This window comes from Sylvia atricapilla, chromosome 3 (assembly GCF_009819655.1).
Source record: "Sylvia atricapilla isolate bSylAtr1 chromosome 3, bSylAtr1.pri, whole genome shotgun sequence".
NCBI classification, from domain to species: Eukaryota; Metazoa; Chordata; class Aves; order Passeriformes; family Sylviidae; genus Sylvia; species Sylvia atricapilla.
Window position 1 is genome coordinate 96,764,498 of NC_089142.1, and position 18,495 is coordinate 96,782,992.

General features: G+C 37.9%; 1 protein-coding gene across 3 annotated transcripts in view; it reads right to left on the reverse strand.

Annotated features, from left to right (window-relative positions):
* TMEM63A (transmembrane protein 63A) overlaps positions 1–18,495 on the reverse strand; it is a 30,383-nt gene that overhangs the window by 8,798 nt on the left and 3,090 nt on the right. For 2 of the 3 annotated variants that reach the window (XM_066316290.1, XM_066316291.1), the window contains exons 4-18: positions 17,460–17,539; positions 15,925–15,988; positions 14,744–14,781; positions 13,437–13,579; positions 10,944–10,995; positions 9,687–9,795; positions 9,255–9,325; positions 8,482–8,562; positions 7,732–7,855; positions 7,248–7,381; positions 4,854–4,991; positions 3,609–3,762; positions 2,736–2,842; positions 1,057–1,143; positions 361–423 (exon numbers count right to left, since the gene is read on the reverse strand). In XM_066316290.1, the coding sequence (XP_066172387.1) occupies positions 361–423; positions 1,057–1,143; positions 2,736–2,842; positions 3,609–3,762; positions 4,854–4,991; positions 7,248–7,381; positions 7,732–7,855; positions 8,482–8,562; positions 9,255–9,325; positions 9,687–9,795; positions 10,944–10,995; positions 13,437–13,579; positions 14,744–14,781; positions 15,925–15,988; positions 17,460–17,539 (1,445 nt within the window). The remainder of the gene's footprint in view (positions 1–360; positions 424–1,056; positions 1,144–2,735; positions 2,843–3,608; positions 3,763–4,853; positions 4,992–7,247; positions 7,382–7,731; positions 7,856–8,481; positions 8,563–9,254; positions 9,326–9,686; positions 9,796–10,943; positions 10,996–13,436; positions 13,580–14,743; positions 14,782–15,924; positions 15,989–17,459; positions 17,540–18,495) is intronic. The other variant, XM_066316292.1, reaches the window with a different exon arrangement.

Sequence of the window (18,495 nt, forward strand, 5' to 3'; positions counted from 1 at the left end):
TAAGTGTGTAAAAACATACATTTTTCTTAAAATCAAGATTCACTGGTTTACAGAAAGAGAACTGCTGCAGCTCCTTGGTCTCACTGTAATCCTTGCAAAGATCCCCTGTCCATGATATGCAACAATCCTCATCCAATTCCAATATCTTATCATCCTTTCTGTGAAGCAATTTTTTCTAGTGTCCAACCTTATTGTCTCCTCCCCTTATTCAGAAACTCAACATCATCCCAGAGTAGCAACCCTGAGCAAATTTTAATAAACTATAACCAAGGACAGTAAACAGCAAAAAAGAAAAAAAAAAATCCTAAATATTCTTTTACAAAGGAATAGCAAACAGAATATTATTTAGCTAATACTTACTCCAGCCTAACTGCAGAATCAGATGATTCTCTGTCAAACAGCCAGCGGAAAAAGAAATCAAGGCTGAAAGAAAGATGGTGAACGTAATTCAGTCTCCCACACTTTGGTACTGTCTAAAATTACTTTTTTTAAAAGTAGCTTAAATCAAGATCGTTGATGAGAGAATTTAATCAAATAATCTGAACACTACTTTTTTAGCTTTATCACAGTTACTGACAGCTAGAAATAAGAAAAAGGGTACAAAACCAGAACAGAACAAAAATATCTACTTCATATTTAAGTTTTAATAATTAATTTTTAGCAATTATTATACAGATAGGACAAATACATGTCACCCAGAGAAACAGTCAAAACTGTAAAGGTGGGAAAAAAGGGATAACTCCAACTGGAGTACAAGATACAGTCAGGAAACTTGGTTTTCAGCTACAGTGGTGAGTATGAGCAACTTTTAATTAGCCATTGATCTTACAAGGTCCTAAATTTGTTAAAAGAAAAGCCAGGCTTTGGAAACTTTTAAGGGCTCTGAGAATCCCAGATGTAAGATGAATATTGAAATCTAGTGTGTAAAGATAACATAACCACACACATTGGAGGGAGTGGGGGTACACTGACTATACCTCACAACTAGAAAGCACAAGTAAGATGTCTCATTATAAAATTACTCAGCCATTATCTCATTAAACTATGATTCTTTACCTGGTCAGACCAAGGGAAGGCAGAATCAATACCATGAAGATCAAAAATATGTAGACTTTATGCATCATTATTCTGTTCTCTGCAGATCTATCAACATAAAAAGGCACTGAGTAACAAACTCATACAAAAAGCTGCCACATATGAAGGATCTTTCCTGGACTATGCCAGCACCTGTCAGACTTCCAGCTTCCCCTACCATATCACATTGCTACCAAGCTTCTTTGAAATATTCACCAATATGGACCAAGCAGACTTTCAGTATCTTCTTGGGCAACAAAAATATTGCTGAATGTTAATCCAGACTCTGGATGAGCATCACTACAGGTCTGCACCACACACCCAGGGATGTGCAACCAGCACAACTGGTCTCTCACCCAAAGACATCCAATCCTGCAACAGCTTGTAAACAAACAGCTCTTCAAGTGTCATGCCAGGAGGGATTAAGCAGTTCAGAAAAGGGCACAACTGCCAAGAAACCAGACACTAAGACAACCTCCCTCCCAAGTGTCAAGTCTTGGGGAAGGAATAACATGACACTACTAATGCTATACTCCTACTACAGTAGCAGGAACAGGGATCCAGTGACACCCTGTAGCCCGAAAAGTGCAGCACTGTGAACACTTCAGACTCTTAGAGGTGGTATCTGATAGGGCTTTAAAGCCAGAGGGGTTTTATTACAGGAACACTTGGGCTCTGTGAGACCTATCAGTGTAACTACACTGAAATCAGACCTGAGATCTCTAGTGACTTCAGAAAATTATTTTAACTGATTGAGAAGGGCTCAAAGTTCATGTGTGTAGCACAGCTACCAAAACAAAGTTGATGAAAAGCATACAACTGTTGCAAATAAACACTAGACTCTGGACATGGTGTTTTAGAAAGGAATTGTACAAAAATTCAAAAGGAAGACCATCAAGTTTACCTTAGAATATAAAAACAAACAATGACTACCAGCTTTATGGATTAAGACTGAGTGAAGCTTAGTGAAGATGGGACTGATTGTGAAGTACCATGCTTTTATCTGTGTTTGGGTAAACAGGGCATCAAATCTGGTACTCCAAATCAAGCTGTAGTGAGTTCTCCAAGTCAGCAGCACATTAATGGGGCTGACATCTCTGGGGTGCACCAGCTCAGTGTGAAAACCTTGCATTGACACATTTGCTGGGCCTTTGGCCCCATAAGTCTTCTCAGATCACCACTGATATCTAACAGATCTGAGCTGTGCACCAGGAGTTACATCCAGACCATTTTGTCATGCCAAATAACAAAAAGATGGATGCCCTTTTTATAAAGATGTCAGCCTAGAGGGGATCCAAACCACATGGCCTATCTTCCCAGAGAGCAAATTAATTATGGGATTAGAGGTACTTCCCATACACCTTGTTGAAGCTACACCTCCTGAACCTGCTCATACAAATTTTTTTCTGATTAAACACAAAGAGGAGTGAGGTGGGAAGCAGGGGAAAGCATAAGCAAATCATGTGGTCATGCTACACTTGCTGTGTGGGTTACAAATTATTCAAACCCCAAAGTGTGGTTATAACACTAGAAAGAGACAAGAACAGGAAATTCCCTGCTACGAGATGTCTGCAGATTTGAGAGCTCTGTCTAAGACCAGCACTTTCATTTATTTCAGTAGTTCAGCTGTTAAGGTAAAAACAGAGAAAAAGGTTGCTTACTTTGTCCAGTGAGACTCCAGCAACGTTGAATAATAGACAATTGTTGGTAGCAAAGCTGAGAAGGACCAGAGCAAGAGTGTTGGGAAAAACTGACTGATGACAGGATTCTAGTGGGGGAGAAAATAAATATTAAAAACACTTTAATGCAGTTGTGGTGGAACAGAGATGCTAATATTTTGCTTTTTGTAAATTATAGCAGAACAAACTGGAGAAATTATGTTCAGATTGTCTTAAATTGAGTAGTGAGTGCTTAGCACTGGCATGCAAGACAAAAAACCAAGTGAAATTGGGAATTAAATTCCATGAGAGTGTAGTCTCACAAGTTTTTATGTAGTTTACACTAGCTTGGGGAAATATTTAAAAAGAACAGCTTGCAAGTTGCTTTAGCTGCAATCAAACTAGGATCAGATATATATGCCATCCTGCTTTAAACCCTATAAACAAAATAAAACCAACATTTTACCTCAGAGTTAAAAATCTGAATTTCCCCCCTTCTTATCATAAAACTCAAAACACAAGTTGGACTTGAAATTCCATTTTTTCAAAGATTTTTTTGATTACAAAAGTCAGAATTATTTAAGATTAGATTTTACCACAAATACATAAATATGTTATAATAATATAAAGCCTCAGCTAAAAATTACTTCAGACTATTACCCAGGAACAAAAGATGGCTAAAGACCTGATTCTGGACTTATGGTTTTAATCAGCAGCTACATAAAACAATCCTGAGAATTTCAACTGAAGGTGTAAGATAGGAATTTCAACTGAAGGTAAGACAATGAGACCCTATCAATTTACCAAAATTTTGGTCTGATCCAAACCAGTTCCAAACATATATATATATATATCCAAACATATGGCAATACTCACATTAAGGTAGTGAATGGGTTTAGTGACATTGAACTTGTCCATGGTTGAGATGATTATGGAAGGAGTAGTAAGAAAAAACAGCACAATAAAAAGAAGCAAATTAATGCAAGCCCATCTAAACCACCATTTCAATCCATGCACTGAAAGATTTTTCCTGGAGAAAGAAGTAAAAATAAAAAAGACATTAAAACAAGTGGCAAGCATTTGCTGTTAAAAAAAAGATATATACACTATCTGTCAAGTAACAGGTGGCACTGCTTTTTCTAAACTGAGCTTTCAATTATATAACAAAGCACTACACAAGTTCCAGTTGCTATTAGAAATAAAGAGAACTGTGCAACCTCTCTTGAATGGTACCATAAATTGTGCTTGCAGAAGAACATATTTATTCTTTCGATACACAATAAGCGATGTCTAATGTAGTTAAGGTTTGGGATGAAACACTTCCACTGTTCAATAATACAGAAGTACTAAAAGAAATGGGATAAGAAGAGACAGAGATAGAAGATACAAAGAATTTCTGCAAGGAAAGAGGCAGAATCTACCAAAAAACTGTAATTTGAAATAAAATTACAAATTTGCAAACTCTGCATCCCTTCCTGCCATATTAAAACAGCAACTATAGTTTTTAAACTAATAAAGTTCTTAAATGTTATTTGAGATGGTTGCCAAAAGGACTGGAGTGATTTGAAAGCCAGGCAAAGCCAAATATTCAGAACAAACAAAACAGGGATACAGAGGCTCAGTAACATCCCTAATTATGACAAGCCTTTTTGTGAACTTGGCATATCCCTGTGGTCCCTCTTCTTCAAGGTGGGGTGGGAAGAAAAGAAAAAGAACAGGAAGAAGACAGATCAGAGTTTAGAGAGTGGATGAAGTTATGCTCACTATGTGGCTACTCAGGAAACAAAAAATATTTTAAGGATACTCAGCACTAACACCAAGTTGCTTCCCTCAGATCTCAAGAGTAGTTAAGCACTAGCCTCAAAAAATGGAAACACTGAGGGATAGACATAAACAGGATTAGGCTATTCTTTTTAAAATTTGGGATAGAAAAACTCTAGTCCATTCCCCAAGGTCAGTGAAGAACACCAGTAATGAAAAAAAGAGGCAAATCAGCCACATTCCAACACTACATAAAGTTCTAGTTTAGGGTTAAAGAATAACACTCTCATCCCTATTTGTCCTGTGCCCATTCTAAACCTACATAATCACGAACAAATGCATGTAAAACAGGTATCTTACCAACAAATATTCTCAGGATAAGGAGCATATGTAACCTTCCAGTTGGATATACACAGCTCCCTGCTGTAGGATGATGGTTGGGGTTCTCCTTTGCACTTAATGCTCTGACATTTGCAGGCATTGAAGTCCTTAAGGATGCTGTAAGGAAGAAGAGGATGATTTTTCCAATTTTTACACCTGAAAACGCTAAATATATAATGAAACAGTGTGGGAATAGTGATAAAGGTTTTTTTGTTTTTTTTTTTTAATTACTTTTGATCAAGATAGAGCTTAAACAACAATGTAACATACTATGCAATAATGACCATTATATAAACAGTTGCTACCACAGGCCTGAGATCTGTTTTGATGGAAATAAAAACCAGTCTTGGTTTAAACTGTTTACTGCCTTTACCAACACGAACAACAGCAATGAGTCATATTAAAAAAAAAAAAAAATTAGAAAAAAATCAAAGCCTGAAAAGCCTGAGAGCATGGAAAAAAAAAAATACAAACCCCAGACAGTTTCCTAAACACATCTTTACATAATACAGCTGTTTTCAAATCAAAGTAGACTAATGAAATGAGAGTGCAGACTAATCCTCTACACTAGTATTAAAACCAGCCAATTTTGCCTTGAGTACCAATTCTCAGAAGAATTTTTAGCATGCTGGTATTCTCACAATTCAAAATATTAGCCTCTTTCACCTACTCCTAAAATAATCACAGTGCTTCATTCTATCTTCCAGTCTTCCAATATTAGGAGTTGACTGACACTCAAAATATTTAAAGAAAATTTAAACATGCCCAGAATAAATGCTTTCAAAGATCTCTCAAAGGACAGCAGTAGAAGGGCGAGGCACTTTCAGAGACTATTTTATTGCAGTAAATATATATTATATTTAAATGGGGAGATTCTAAAATCTCGGAACATGCTTGTTTTTCAGTTGTGGTCTTAACATAAAGAAGACAGAGAACCACACACACAAACACATGAACACCAAACTAACAAAAATAACCCTCAACCCCCCAGATCTTTTCCTTACCAGAATTCAAGTAGTGATGTCAGATTGCCAGCATCTTGCAGCAGCAAGTATTTAAGACAGTTGATTATTCTTTGATAGTTTATTTTTAAAAATACATACAGAACAAGTTTTAACCATCGTTAAAAAGTTTCTACAACCACCTGAGGCCCCAGAACCTCACTTCTGGCATCCTGTTTCTCTCATCTTATTTCAGGGCTCTGCAGAGCAGAGCACCCTAAGGGCACCAAGTAACTTTCTAATTTGATGGGAGCCTCAGCTTCACACATAATTTAATCTAATTTCCCAGGGAATAGACTCCACCATAATAATTCCAAGCTAAACAAACTAAAATATTTTCAGGTCTTGATGATTCAACTCAGAGATGCCTGCAGTGCAACTCAGAACACTTGCTCAGGGAGGGACTATCCCGTCAACATTGTACACAACACACCAGTAGCTAGAGAAGGAATTTCAGTGCTTATTTCTTCTCTCATTTTCACATCTCAAAATGTTAATTCATTACAAATTTAGGGGAGGAGGCAGATTTCATCACACAATTAGTACTCAGTGAAAGAGTAGCAAGCAAAACCTTCTCCAGTATACCAAATTCTTGCAAGAAATTCTACATCCTGGACTTCCTTGGAAAATGGCCTGGAAAATCGTCTCTCTAACATGACTTGAAGGCCAAAAGAATGCAGTCAATTTAAACAGAGGCTAAGAATAGAAAAAAAAAAAAGCATAATGGGTTACAGTGTAATACAAATATTATTCTGCTTCTCTTTACCCACTTTGTGTTAGCAAAAGATGTTCACAAAGTGCCAACAGAACATGAAGGGCCACACACACTTTTCTCTGCAAATGACTGAATAAAAGCACAGAACAACTTCTGCTATTAGGTCTACAAATACATCTATAACAACAGGTAAGAGATATACAGAGTATGTGCATCTATCACCTGTGGCCAGGTCCCTCACTGACCCTACACTGCTGAGATGACTTTACTGGCATTGTAATTTGTACTCACTCTGATAGCTTGGTAATTGGACCATTTGCACAGTAGGAAATGGAGATGTCAGTAACTCATATTCAAGAACCAATTAGTCTGGCCTCCTACTAACCTACACTGATGGACTGGATCCTACGCAGAAGAGAAAGGCTCTTTATCCGATTAAATGTCCCAAGCCTTTTAGTCCCTTAGATAATGTCTTCATTCAAAGCATAGAGGCTAAAACACATTCATGGAAAAACTTACCAGAAAGCAGAGCAAATCCACAGAATGGTAAAAAAGAAGAAAGGAAGAACCAACATAAGCAAACAAGGGACACAAACAAGAGATCAGTTGTACTATTTTAGTAAAAAGAGCACAAACAAGACAACAGACAAAACTTACTAGGTTGCCATGGATTTCTCTTGAAATGTTACAAAAGCCATTCCCAGTGGGTTATTATGAACAGCTTGTTCCTCTTTTAAATATTCTTCCTCAAGTTCATTTCTAACTTCGGTATAATAATCTACAGCATCCTCCTGTGGGGAAATTGATGGCTGTTACATGCAAGTACCAGATGGCCAATATCCTCATTAACACACAGCATACACAAACCATAGTCACCCTTCCTCGTGCCACTCCCACAAATTACAAATCATGTCACAAGGCAAAGACAAATAGGAAGTTAGTACTTCAGTTTGTGCATAAAGATTACATTTCAAAAGTTTCAGGGAATTCCTTTTCTATGCAGTACAAGAACATGGCAGATGAGCTATGGGCAATGAATGAAGAATTTTTCTGAAGGTCAATGAAACATGACACAAAAACCATTTTCTACTCCCACTAATAACCCACTTATCCATAACTAAAAAAGAATACAATCTCTTACCCTTTCACAGCCTCTCATTTCACAGCAACAGAATTGACCACATGGCTTAGGGTTGATTTGGACCCTCTTGCCATACTTCTGATGCAGGTGTTCATAGTAAATCAGGCTTTTTTCTGCCTGTTTTCTGCACAGAAAAATACATCCATAACATTTTTCAAGAAAACAGTATCAAATCAATCTTAACAAAATTATAATCCGCAAGAGGAAAAAAATATGCCAAGGACTGATAGCAAATTAACCAGTCACCAAAGATATTTATATGCAGTTTATTTTGGTTACTTATATAATTTATTTGCAAATCTGTAATACCATTATACAGCCTACACTTGTATGGTGTTCCAGGAAAAAGAACAACCCTATATTATTCTTGAGAGCCCAGAAGATAACACTTGTCTCTCCTGTGATCAGCACCTCTGGCCAAAGAAGCAGGGTTAACAGAGTTAGTTATTCCATAGTTCAGTTTTTCACTTTGAACTGCCTGTCTATAAATAACTAAGTACACACACACACATAAATAATCAGCAAGTCAAAACTTAGCTTAGGCAACACACAACCTATCACACCAAAAAGGGATGGGCTGGACCCCACAAACCCCTTTAAAACACAACTGAATCTAACTGAAGTCTAGACCAGAACCTGAAGAGCAGAATCCATCTTTAGGAGGCACCAGGTTAGTACTGCTGGCACATGTTGATTAGCAAAACATTCATAAAATTAAGCTAAACTCATGTAGGTTACAAAAACAAGTACCTTTTTTTGAAAAGGTTAATAAGCTTGGCCACATCGTAACACAGCTGGACCTCCAGCACAGTGCAGGTTGGGTAGGCATCCCTGAAAGGAAGCAGCACAGGAGGGCAATAAGAACAGAAAGTAAGATGAAGAAACTGTTTCAAAGAGCAGCGTTGGTATCTAACTGATATCTCATCACTCATTTAGTTTCTGAATGAGGTATCAGAGAGCAGAGACTTCTACAGACAGCTGTTGGAAGTTACTTTAATATAGGATGCAAAGCTTTATTCCAAATAAATGCAGTGTGGGTGCATGAACGGAAAGTGTGGATACACAGACACTTTCTTAAACTCTGATTTTAAGATCAGCTAACTTCATTGAAATATAGTCTTTTCCGAATTTTAAACTGTGCAGAATTAAAAAAAATTATCTGCTTGGGCAGGGAAAACTACCAGGACAATTTTACATCTCCTACTCCTAAACAAAGATGGAAAGAAACTTTACAAGGGCAGGTAGTGACAGGATAAGGGAGAATGACTTCAAATTGAAAGAGAATAGGTTTAGACTAGATACTAAGAGGAACTTCTTTAGTGTATGGATGGTGAGGCCCTGGAACGGGTTGCCTGGAGAAGCTGTGGATGCCCCATCCCTGGAAGTGTTCAAGGCCAGGCTGGATGGGGCTCTGAGCAACTTGCTCTAGTGGGAGGTGCCCCTGTCCTGGATGATCTTTAAGGTCCCTTCCAGACAAACCAAATTCTATGACTCCAATGTTATTGCTCCAGTATGGAACTCACGTGAAATGGTTTTGTACCGCCTGTTCACTTGCATTTTTTGGCAGACCTGTTATGAACAATGTGCACTTAACCTGGGAGAGAAAATGCAAGTTACATTTTGATAAAACACATTACAAAAGAGAAAATAAGATCATAAAGAAGGCCAAGGCACAGCACACTTAGCTGTGTAGTAAAGTGGGGAGAAAAGGCAGGTAATTCTGATTTTGGTAGGAGCTTATCTGTTTAAGACAGCACCTTCTACACTGGTAATAGGTTAGAGCAAAATTTCACAAATCCCTCCCCAAACTCCTTCCCTCCATCCATTTTCACAATTCACTCAGTAGAGGGTTGCTTTCAGTCCATCCCTTCACATTTATGTCACATGCAGACGGTGCTTTTTTAGTGCTATCCATTGGCAAATACATTTTTTTTCACTCCAATACAGACACTTACTATGTTTTCTTCTTTATATGTGACATACTTCATGTGATGTCTCATGAAGACAACAGTCAGAATCAGGTAAACAACAGCAAAAACTGTGTGCAGCCAAAGAAGATTATTGCTGTCAGACAAAACATTGGGAATATGAGAAACAGAAAGAATGAATTGTCCAACTGATGCAAGCAGCTATCAAGATGATAATCAGATCAAAACCTCTCACTGAACACAAAACAAGAAAAAAAAAAAGGCAGTTACTGGTAGTCAGTCACTCCTATGCAGCTGCCTTGGACAGCCAACAGATTTATTCGCTTTTTATAAAATTCTATGGGTCATGGAGCTAAAAAGGAAACATATACTCTATGACATGGACATATTTAGGCAGTGTTTGGCTTTCACTTTCTCATTCAGATGACCTATAGCACATATGATACTATTTGCCAAAATGTTTGGTTTTTACTTTATTATTTACTGTGCTGAGTGCATAATTGAACTCTCCTTGAATGTAATCCTTACTCAGATGGAAAACAGCTTCATATAGGGAGTGAATTCTACTTTTCTGATAGCTCCTTCAAAGCTTACAGAAATTCTGTTCTGAGAACAGCTCCTCAGTTTTGTGAAGAGCATTAATAATTGCAATTAAACTAAAATACAGGAACATATTTTACAGATAAAAAAATCCAACAAAGTAAAAAAAATTCCCATTAGTTACTTGGTTTCATAGCATGGTTAAGCAAAACAGAAATTCTACTGCACATAGTGCCAGGAATGGATGTGGATTGATCTAGAATAAATCAGAAGATTTGTGCAACATTGTACTTCAACTACTTTACAGACTTTTTAAAACACATAGAAGTCATTTTAATTGTAATCTCACATGAGAGAGATATGCACACACAAATCTAATGTAAGGGAATTTAAATCATCCCAGCTACACATTCTAGTAAAGCTATCAGCTTTACCTTCCTTCATAAGCATGGTTTCCTTTAATGGAGAAATTCCTGAAAAAATGTCACTGGGTGTGCAGTCATTAGCCAAGAGAAACACGTTGTGTAAGAAGTGAAAGCTGAGAGAGTAGAAGCCCAGTCTCAAAATTTCTTATCAGCACTATAAGTGCACAGCCTGAAGCATAACACATCCCAGTTTCAGACAACGGACAGGGATTAAGTTATTCCAACCCCATGAGCCATGCTGCAAATATCAATTCTTGTGTTTAGAGACCATGGCAGGAAACAGACACCAGCACAGAGGGACTCTGCAAGACTTACTTACCTAGTCTGTAAGTTTACTATAGTTGTTCTTCCAAAACTATAGGGATCTTTATCTAGGAAGGGGGAGAACAAGTAGGAAAATTAACTGGCACAACACTTACTGTCAGAAAATCAGCTTTTACTCTATTTTTTACAGAAGTTGACATATTTCTTTTTAATGCTGAGCAAGTTCATTGATAAAAAAGATTTAGAATCATAATCAATGCTGATTTACTCCATCCTGCATTTTAAAGTTGGAAAAAACACCCTTTAGATTATACCACTTTCAAGTCATGAAGAAAAACAATAGTGTTCCAAAAATCTAAACACTAGGTCTTTGAAGCAGTTCTCTCCCTTCATGTCCATTAACAATATTGCTTAGAGATTAAACATATTTCCTTCACATTTTTCTTTCATCTTAACTGATTTCTTATCTCATGCTTTTAAGCTGCATTAATTCAGTGTTGACAAAGCAGTGCTGATAACCTTGGTAAGGTCAAAAATGGGTTTACATGATGTTATTTCTCTAGACTGTCAAGTATTTTAAAAAATAATAATGCAAGTGAGGGAAAATGGAGTAAATGATCACAATGGAAAAGGAGTTAAGTGTATCTAGAAAGCTAAACAATCCTCCTAGCCCAGACTGTTAAACCACATTGCAAGTTACGTCATCACAACTGAAAGAACTGCGAGTGCATAAAATCAGCTTACAGTGGAAAAGGAGGAAGAAGGGCAGAGAACACTAAAGCTTCAGTTTCTGCTGTATTTCCTAGGTTCACAAAGGTAAATGCAGAAAAACAGAAGCTACATTCTCCTGCTTTAATGAAAAGCTGATATTAATACAGAGACTTGCAAAGAAAGAACTCACAAAAGGGAGGTCAGAGAGGGAAGTTCCACAGGGAAACAATACAAAAAGGAAAAGGTACAATGTATCCTATTATAGACATGAGCTATGTCACAAGGTTCTTAAAAACCTCGAACAGCACTTTAAACATGATCTTGATGAGACTGATACAAAGCCAGGTATGAAACGGGATTGTAAGGGCTCATAATCAAAAATGGAAGAATGTCTAAACAGGGTTTAACTGAGATCTCACTCAAAAACTCAGATTTCCCACCAGCAAACTGAATGGCAGACTAGAGGACATGATTATTTTATTTGTAGGTGCCACACTGGAAGACATAATCAGAGCTACACTGCAAGAAACATGAAATGAACTTTATCTAGTTAGCATTGACAAAGTCTCTGCAAGATTTGTCCAATTTTGAGACACAAATCAAGACATAAAAGAACAATGGGAGACAGTGAACTGGATTAAAACAAAAATTCAAGGCATAGCTGATGATTTTATGATCAGCCAAATGGAAAACATTTCTCATTAAAGATCAAATTAACTGGTTTGTTTACGAGAAAGAGGAAAAAGCAGATTAAAAATGTTTATAATTCTCAAGCAGCTACAAGGATTTTGTAAAGAGGAAAAGAATAATTATCTCTAGTGACAGATAAAAAAAAAATGATTTTAAATTTATTGAAGCAAAAGAGGTTCGTACTGGATACTAGAAAAAGATTTCTCAGCTGTGAAGATGTTTTCCATTGACAATCACCACCCATAAAAACCATAATGATCAATACCAGTTAAGAGAGCATGGGTAAAGTTAATCCTGCCCTGAGCCTTTTAAGTTGTGTCATCTATGTCTGCAATCTTGTTTCTGACAACTGTTTAGAGATCACACAAATTTCACTTCAGACTGAGGGGATGTGTTGGCTTTGTGTGGCCAGGTTTAGGCTACAGGGCTGGATTCTGCGAGAAGCTGCCAGAAACTTCCCCCAAGTCCATGACAGCCAATTCCAGCCAGCTCCAGGACAGACCCACTGCTGGCCAAGGCCAAGCCAATTAGGAAAGATAGTGATTGCATATCACTACATATTTCATATACTTCAGAAAGAGAAAAAAGTTATTGTGCAGATCTAACTGCAGACAGAGAAGAGCAGAGTGAGAATATGTGAGAGGAACAACTCTGCAGACACCAAGATCAGGGCATGAGGAGGGCAGGAGGTGCTTCAGGCACTAGAGCTGAGGATCCCCTGCAGCCCATGGTGGAGAGCCATAAGGATGCAGAGATCCACCTGCAGCCCATGGAGAAGACCCAAACTGGAGATGGTGGATGCCTGAGAAGAGGTTGTAATCCTGTGGGAAGCCTGTGCTGGAGGAGGGTCCTGGCAGAGACCTGTGGACCCATGGAGAGAGGAGCCCATGCTGGAGCAGGTTTCCTGGAGGGATGTGTGACCCTGTGGGAGACCCACACTGTGCATGAAGGACTGCACCCTGTAGAAGAGTGACTTATGGTGCAGCACTTTGTGAAGATGGCATCCAGCCAGAGTCAACCCACTACAGTGGTGAAAGCACCACCCTATAAATTTTACCAAAATAAAATTAAAAACCAAACTAAAGAGTTTTTACTATTATATAAAATAAAGAACTGTTCTAAGAACACAAAAAAAATTATTTCTTACCGAGCAGATCACCCGAGAGATTGACAGGCAGTATCACACACACGGACAAAATGCTGATGGCAATCAGCAGGCAGATGATGTGACGCTGGAAGGCGAGGTAATGGATGGCATCTTCACCACACCTCTCATGAATCTCATCATCACTGCATCAGATACAAAAAGTAAATGGTCAGCTTGCTTAGTCTTCTTGGGAGTGGTTTATGAGCACACATTAAATGTGCAGTCTACTCAGTGACATCTCCATTCCCACCAATCCCTATTGGATTTCACAATGGTTGTGTTCTTTCACATGGAAATTCAGGTTACAAACGTGTATTTTTCTTGTGCAATACTGCCATACAAAATTTAACACTAGGGAACTTAAGATTGAAACAATAATCTGAACAGAAAATATTAATCTAAATCCTTTCAGACTAGAAAAAGACAAAGTCTTTTGCTGTGACCTCCTGCTTTATGCCAGTCACAAGCCTAGCTCACTAAATTTAAGATCAGCGATAGTATTCGCTCATCTCCATAAAGGCTCCCTGTGAGGCAAATTACAACAGAACTCACTGTTATGAGGTATTGAATTACCTCACTCTTATGACAGGTAACAGGAGATATAAAGCTTTGGAATGGACTCTCGCCATCTCTCCACTGTCAGCAGATTAGATTATTAGAATAGGAGAACTTGGAAAAGGAAGGAAATAAACTAGCAAAAATGGAAAAGGACAGGCTTAACCCTCACCCCTGTCATATTTCAATGTAACCAAGAAATTGATTTTTAAAGTCATTATCTACTAAGCCCCAAGAGACATAAAGAACACACATCACATGTGTAACTTTCAGGTTCGGGGAAACACTGGGATAGACTTTCCCTAGTTAGTCAATTTCAGCCTCAACTAAATCACCAGTTCTCAACAGAAACCCTTGCAGGGAAATCCCACTGCCTGCCTGGAGCCCTACTGGCTTCAAACAAGGGACATCCACAAGGCACTCTTTGAAGAGGAAAATCCTAGAGTGTCATCATTAGCTCTGAATCTATATAAATGTTATAGATTCACTCAGATTCACACATTGTCTCAAGATTGGGAGGTTCCTGGGCTGCTAGCAGGAGAACTGTATCCTGAAAAAGTATTCCTGTAAGTTGACCCTGTTTTCACTTCCTTTTGTCAACCAGCCAGAGGCACCTGTATCAGTGCTTGTATTAACATTCTATCTGCTCGAAGGGGAAAGTAACCTCCAAAATTTTTGAATGAAAATCACCTTTCTAAATTAAAAAAGATCAAAGCAAATCACAGCACATTATTTCTGTTTCCAATACTTACTGCATCCGAAAAGCAGCTGTAATCCAAGAACAAAACCCCTATACATTAAAAAAAAAAAAAAAAAAAAAAAAAGGGTTTTTAGGAGCTGACATACAAAAAATAGAGTCTAATCTATCCAATTAAGACAAGCCTTTCTATTAAGGCATATTCAAGACATATTAAGGCAACCTCTTAGCTAAAAAGCTGGTAGTTTGTTGCTTGAATCCAAGTTCATAATTTTAAATGCTTGTTAAAAACACTGCTGTCATTACATTAACCAAAAGGCTTCTTATATAGGTTTACAAATCCTCCAGTGAAACTGGATACAGAATTCAGATCTCACTGAGCATGCCACTATTGTTCAAAAAACCCCTTCTTTCTCAAAAGGGTTCTTCTTTCGAGTGAACATTATCCAACTAAATAGATATGTCTTACTCAACAGATAAAGTTGCTTTAGGGTTTTAAAAAGATGAAGCAAAATACACAAATAGCAGAGCAATCCTGATCAAACACTAGTATGCTTTTGATCCTCACACAAATAATTAATTGCAAGGCTAGATATTAAGTTGATGCATGTATATATAAAATGTTGAAAACTTAGGATGCCACCACTGGACAACTCTTGCATGATTCATTCTGAAGTTGCAACACAAAATTAGAGGTGTACCATGAGAGAAAGACCATGGAGGGAGCCAGTTAATAGTTTGGCCAATATATTACCCTCCACTCCAAACCACTTTGATTATTAAGATTCTATAACACTATTATTAGCCTCACACTTGCATCAAGTTTTCTCAACATTGTGAGGAAACAATGTACTGTAAAGAGCAACTAGGTATTATTTGCAATGTGGACACAAGGTAACTTTTTGAACTGTTATCCCAGTACAAATTATTCACTAGTTTTTTTTTTTTCACTCTCCCCTCCCACTTTGAAACACAAATATATAGTCCCTCTCCAAATTAAAAATACCCCAACAAACTAGACCTAGAAACAATGACACAAGATACTGGGTTTATGATATGGCAATAGTTTGTGAGGAAACATTATGCATGGCTCTGTAAAAACACAGTTAACAATGCATTATTAATTTTTGCATAGAGATGAACTTCCAGTTTAATGATGGTTCATTGGACTGTATGGAAGGGCAAACTACAGCAGATTCCATTCAGAAAGTATTATCAGAACTCCAGAATACTTACCTTATCATATTCAAGATCTTCAGGTACTGATGATGATGTTGACAACCGGTTATATCTTGATTCACTAAAACACATTAAATAATTTTTTAAAGTTTCTTTAACAGCAGATGATGGAGTTCTACAAATATTTCAACTTTAACAATTCTGGCTAAGGGATGTGGCACAAACACACTTTGTCACTTATGAAAGCTGTGATTTTCACCCTGTGGCACATGCCTGATTACAGTAACCTATGTATGTCTCGTGTTGAACAGAGAGGACACAGAGAGCTCCTGACATGAACTTGAAAGAAAATAACATTTTATCAGAATATTAAAACCACAGCGATGTAACAGAATGCAACACAGGTTTGGGAGCCTAGCCAAGATCAGATTTGCAAACTGGCTTCCTGTTTGGATATTCCTCACTACAAGACATCACTTCTTTTCCCTCTACCTTTCTTCCTTTATCATACAGCCACTGCTTACAGTTTCTCCTCACAACTAAATCCCTGCAAAGCCACCTCCTCACACAAACAGTCCTGTAGCAAGGCTAGAAACATTTAGAAACTCTGTAGCCCTCAAAAGTAGCAGAGTGCCTGTTTTCAATTTGTTGCTAAAAAGAAATGTTGCAATGGTAATTACAGGAGAACACTTGTTAGAATGGAGTGTGTTCCTAGGTGTCTCTGTAATTTTGGCCAGCAGGCTCAGCTTACAGTCCAGCAGGACAAAAAACACAGACTCCTGGTGTCTGACTGCTCCAGCCTGTCCATGCTTCCACAGCTCAGTACCAGAGCACCTTCACGACTGCTGCCTCAGCCAGCTGGATTAAAGCCTTCTCAGTTATTGCCCATTCTATTTTACATCACCTATCTTTCACAGCTGTCCATAGATTACACCTAAAACCAGCGTTTGAGTGCTTTCCTGTTGCTCAGTTGTGAATTTACTACAACTTGATTGCACCAGGAAGAGGCTCACTGTTAAAGTTTCCCCACTTTGCAGACAGACAGCTTAGATTTTAAACATTCCAACACATCATCCTACAGAAAAAAACAAAATCAAAAGCTCATTTGAAATATTACTAAAAATCACTGAAGGATTTCAGAAACCTGCAACAGTAACTTTTATTTTTGAACCCTGGGGAAATTTTCTTGCAGAGGCTGTGCAGAGAGCTCTGGGAATACACTGGGCTTGAGCCAACATAAACAAAATGGATAATATCCCTCTGTACAGAAGCACACTGCAAACATCAGTGTGCAGCATGTCAGCAGACAAGCAGCCTATTTCCTTACCTCCACTTCCTTAACTCACAGCTGTAGGATGAAGTTCCTGGCAATGGAAACACAGGACTTATGGCTGAAACCACGGAGAGTAACTCTCTGAGGGGGATGTATTTCACACAAAGCAGTGCGAGGGCATTTTTAACAAACAAGTGCATGTGATTACAAACATATCTAATTGATACAAATGCACCTAATATAAGCCTCATTTACTGTACTTTCCTGCCCACTTCCCAAATGATTTCAACAAGTCAATCTGACTACACATCATTTTTACCTTTCCACTTCTGACACCAGAGCAACACGACCATAGTCCCAGAATCTCTTTCTTATAATGGAAAACAGTAATATTAAAATCTAGAAAAGAAAAAAGAAGATATTAAAATATTTCTTTTTCCCTTTTCATAATAATCATTCTTAGGTGTGTAAGAACTGACAAAAAATGCTGTCCTAGCGCCTAAATCAATTATCATATACCAGCCAACTCAGTGGTGGCCATGCTACAAACCAACTTCTCTGATCTCTGCAATGTGCTTTTAAACTGCCCTCTGTATTTTCCCTTTTTGAAAAAGACCAAGAAAACAAGAAAAAATCTCCATCACTGATAATTCCATAGATTCATTGCCTTCTTTTTGTTTGTTTGTTGTTGTTGGTTTGTTTTTGGTGGTTTTTTTTTTTTTTTCAAGAAACTAGTGGCTCTATAGAAAGCAATGAAGTAACAAGGCCTGTTTTCTGTGCATATGTAGCATACACCCTCATCTACTGGCTCCTCCTCCATCCCATACCTGTTTGGCTGGAAAGTGGTGTTAGTGATGTAACTTACTGGGATCAAATACTGACTGCCCAGTCAGGATACATGTCCAGATTACCTCTGTGTCAAGATTACACAGCTAATTTCCACATTTCACAATGAATATAACATTCTTATGAGAGCCTTCCTTCTAACAGGGAGGATTAATTTAGCTCTTCCTTCTTCATCTGGTCATTAAACTTGGTGCAGGCAGGAAAGTTCTCCAGATTCTTCACAACTTTGGTTGAAATTGGATATAGTATTCTACAGTTTTTAGGCAGGACTGCCAGATAAAAAAGGGAAGACAATGAAATATCTAAACCTCACTTCCTTTGGAAACCAGCCTAGAAATAACATATCAGAAACCCCTCAACTGACAGTTACTAAAAGGATACGCAGTAAAAATGTCATAGAACTAAGAATACATGAGTTGATAAATAATTTTCAGTCCTTGGTACTTGAAGAAGAGAGGAGCCTTCTGCACTGCACCCAGGTCTCTACCTAACCCTGCTTGAGTGCAGAG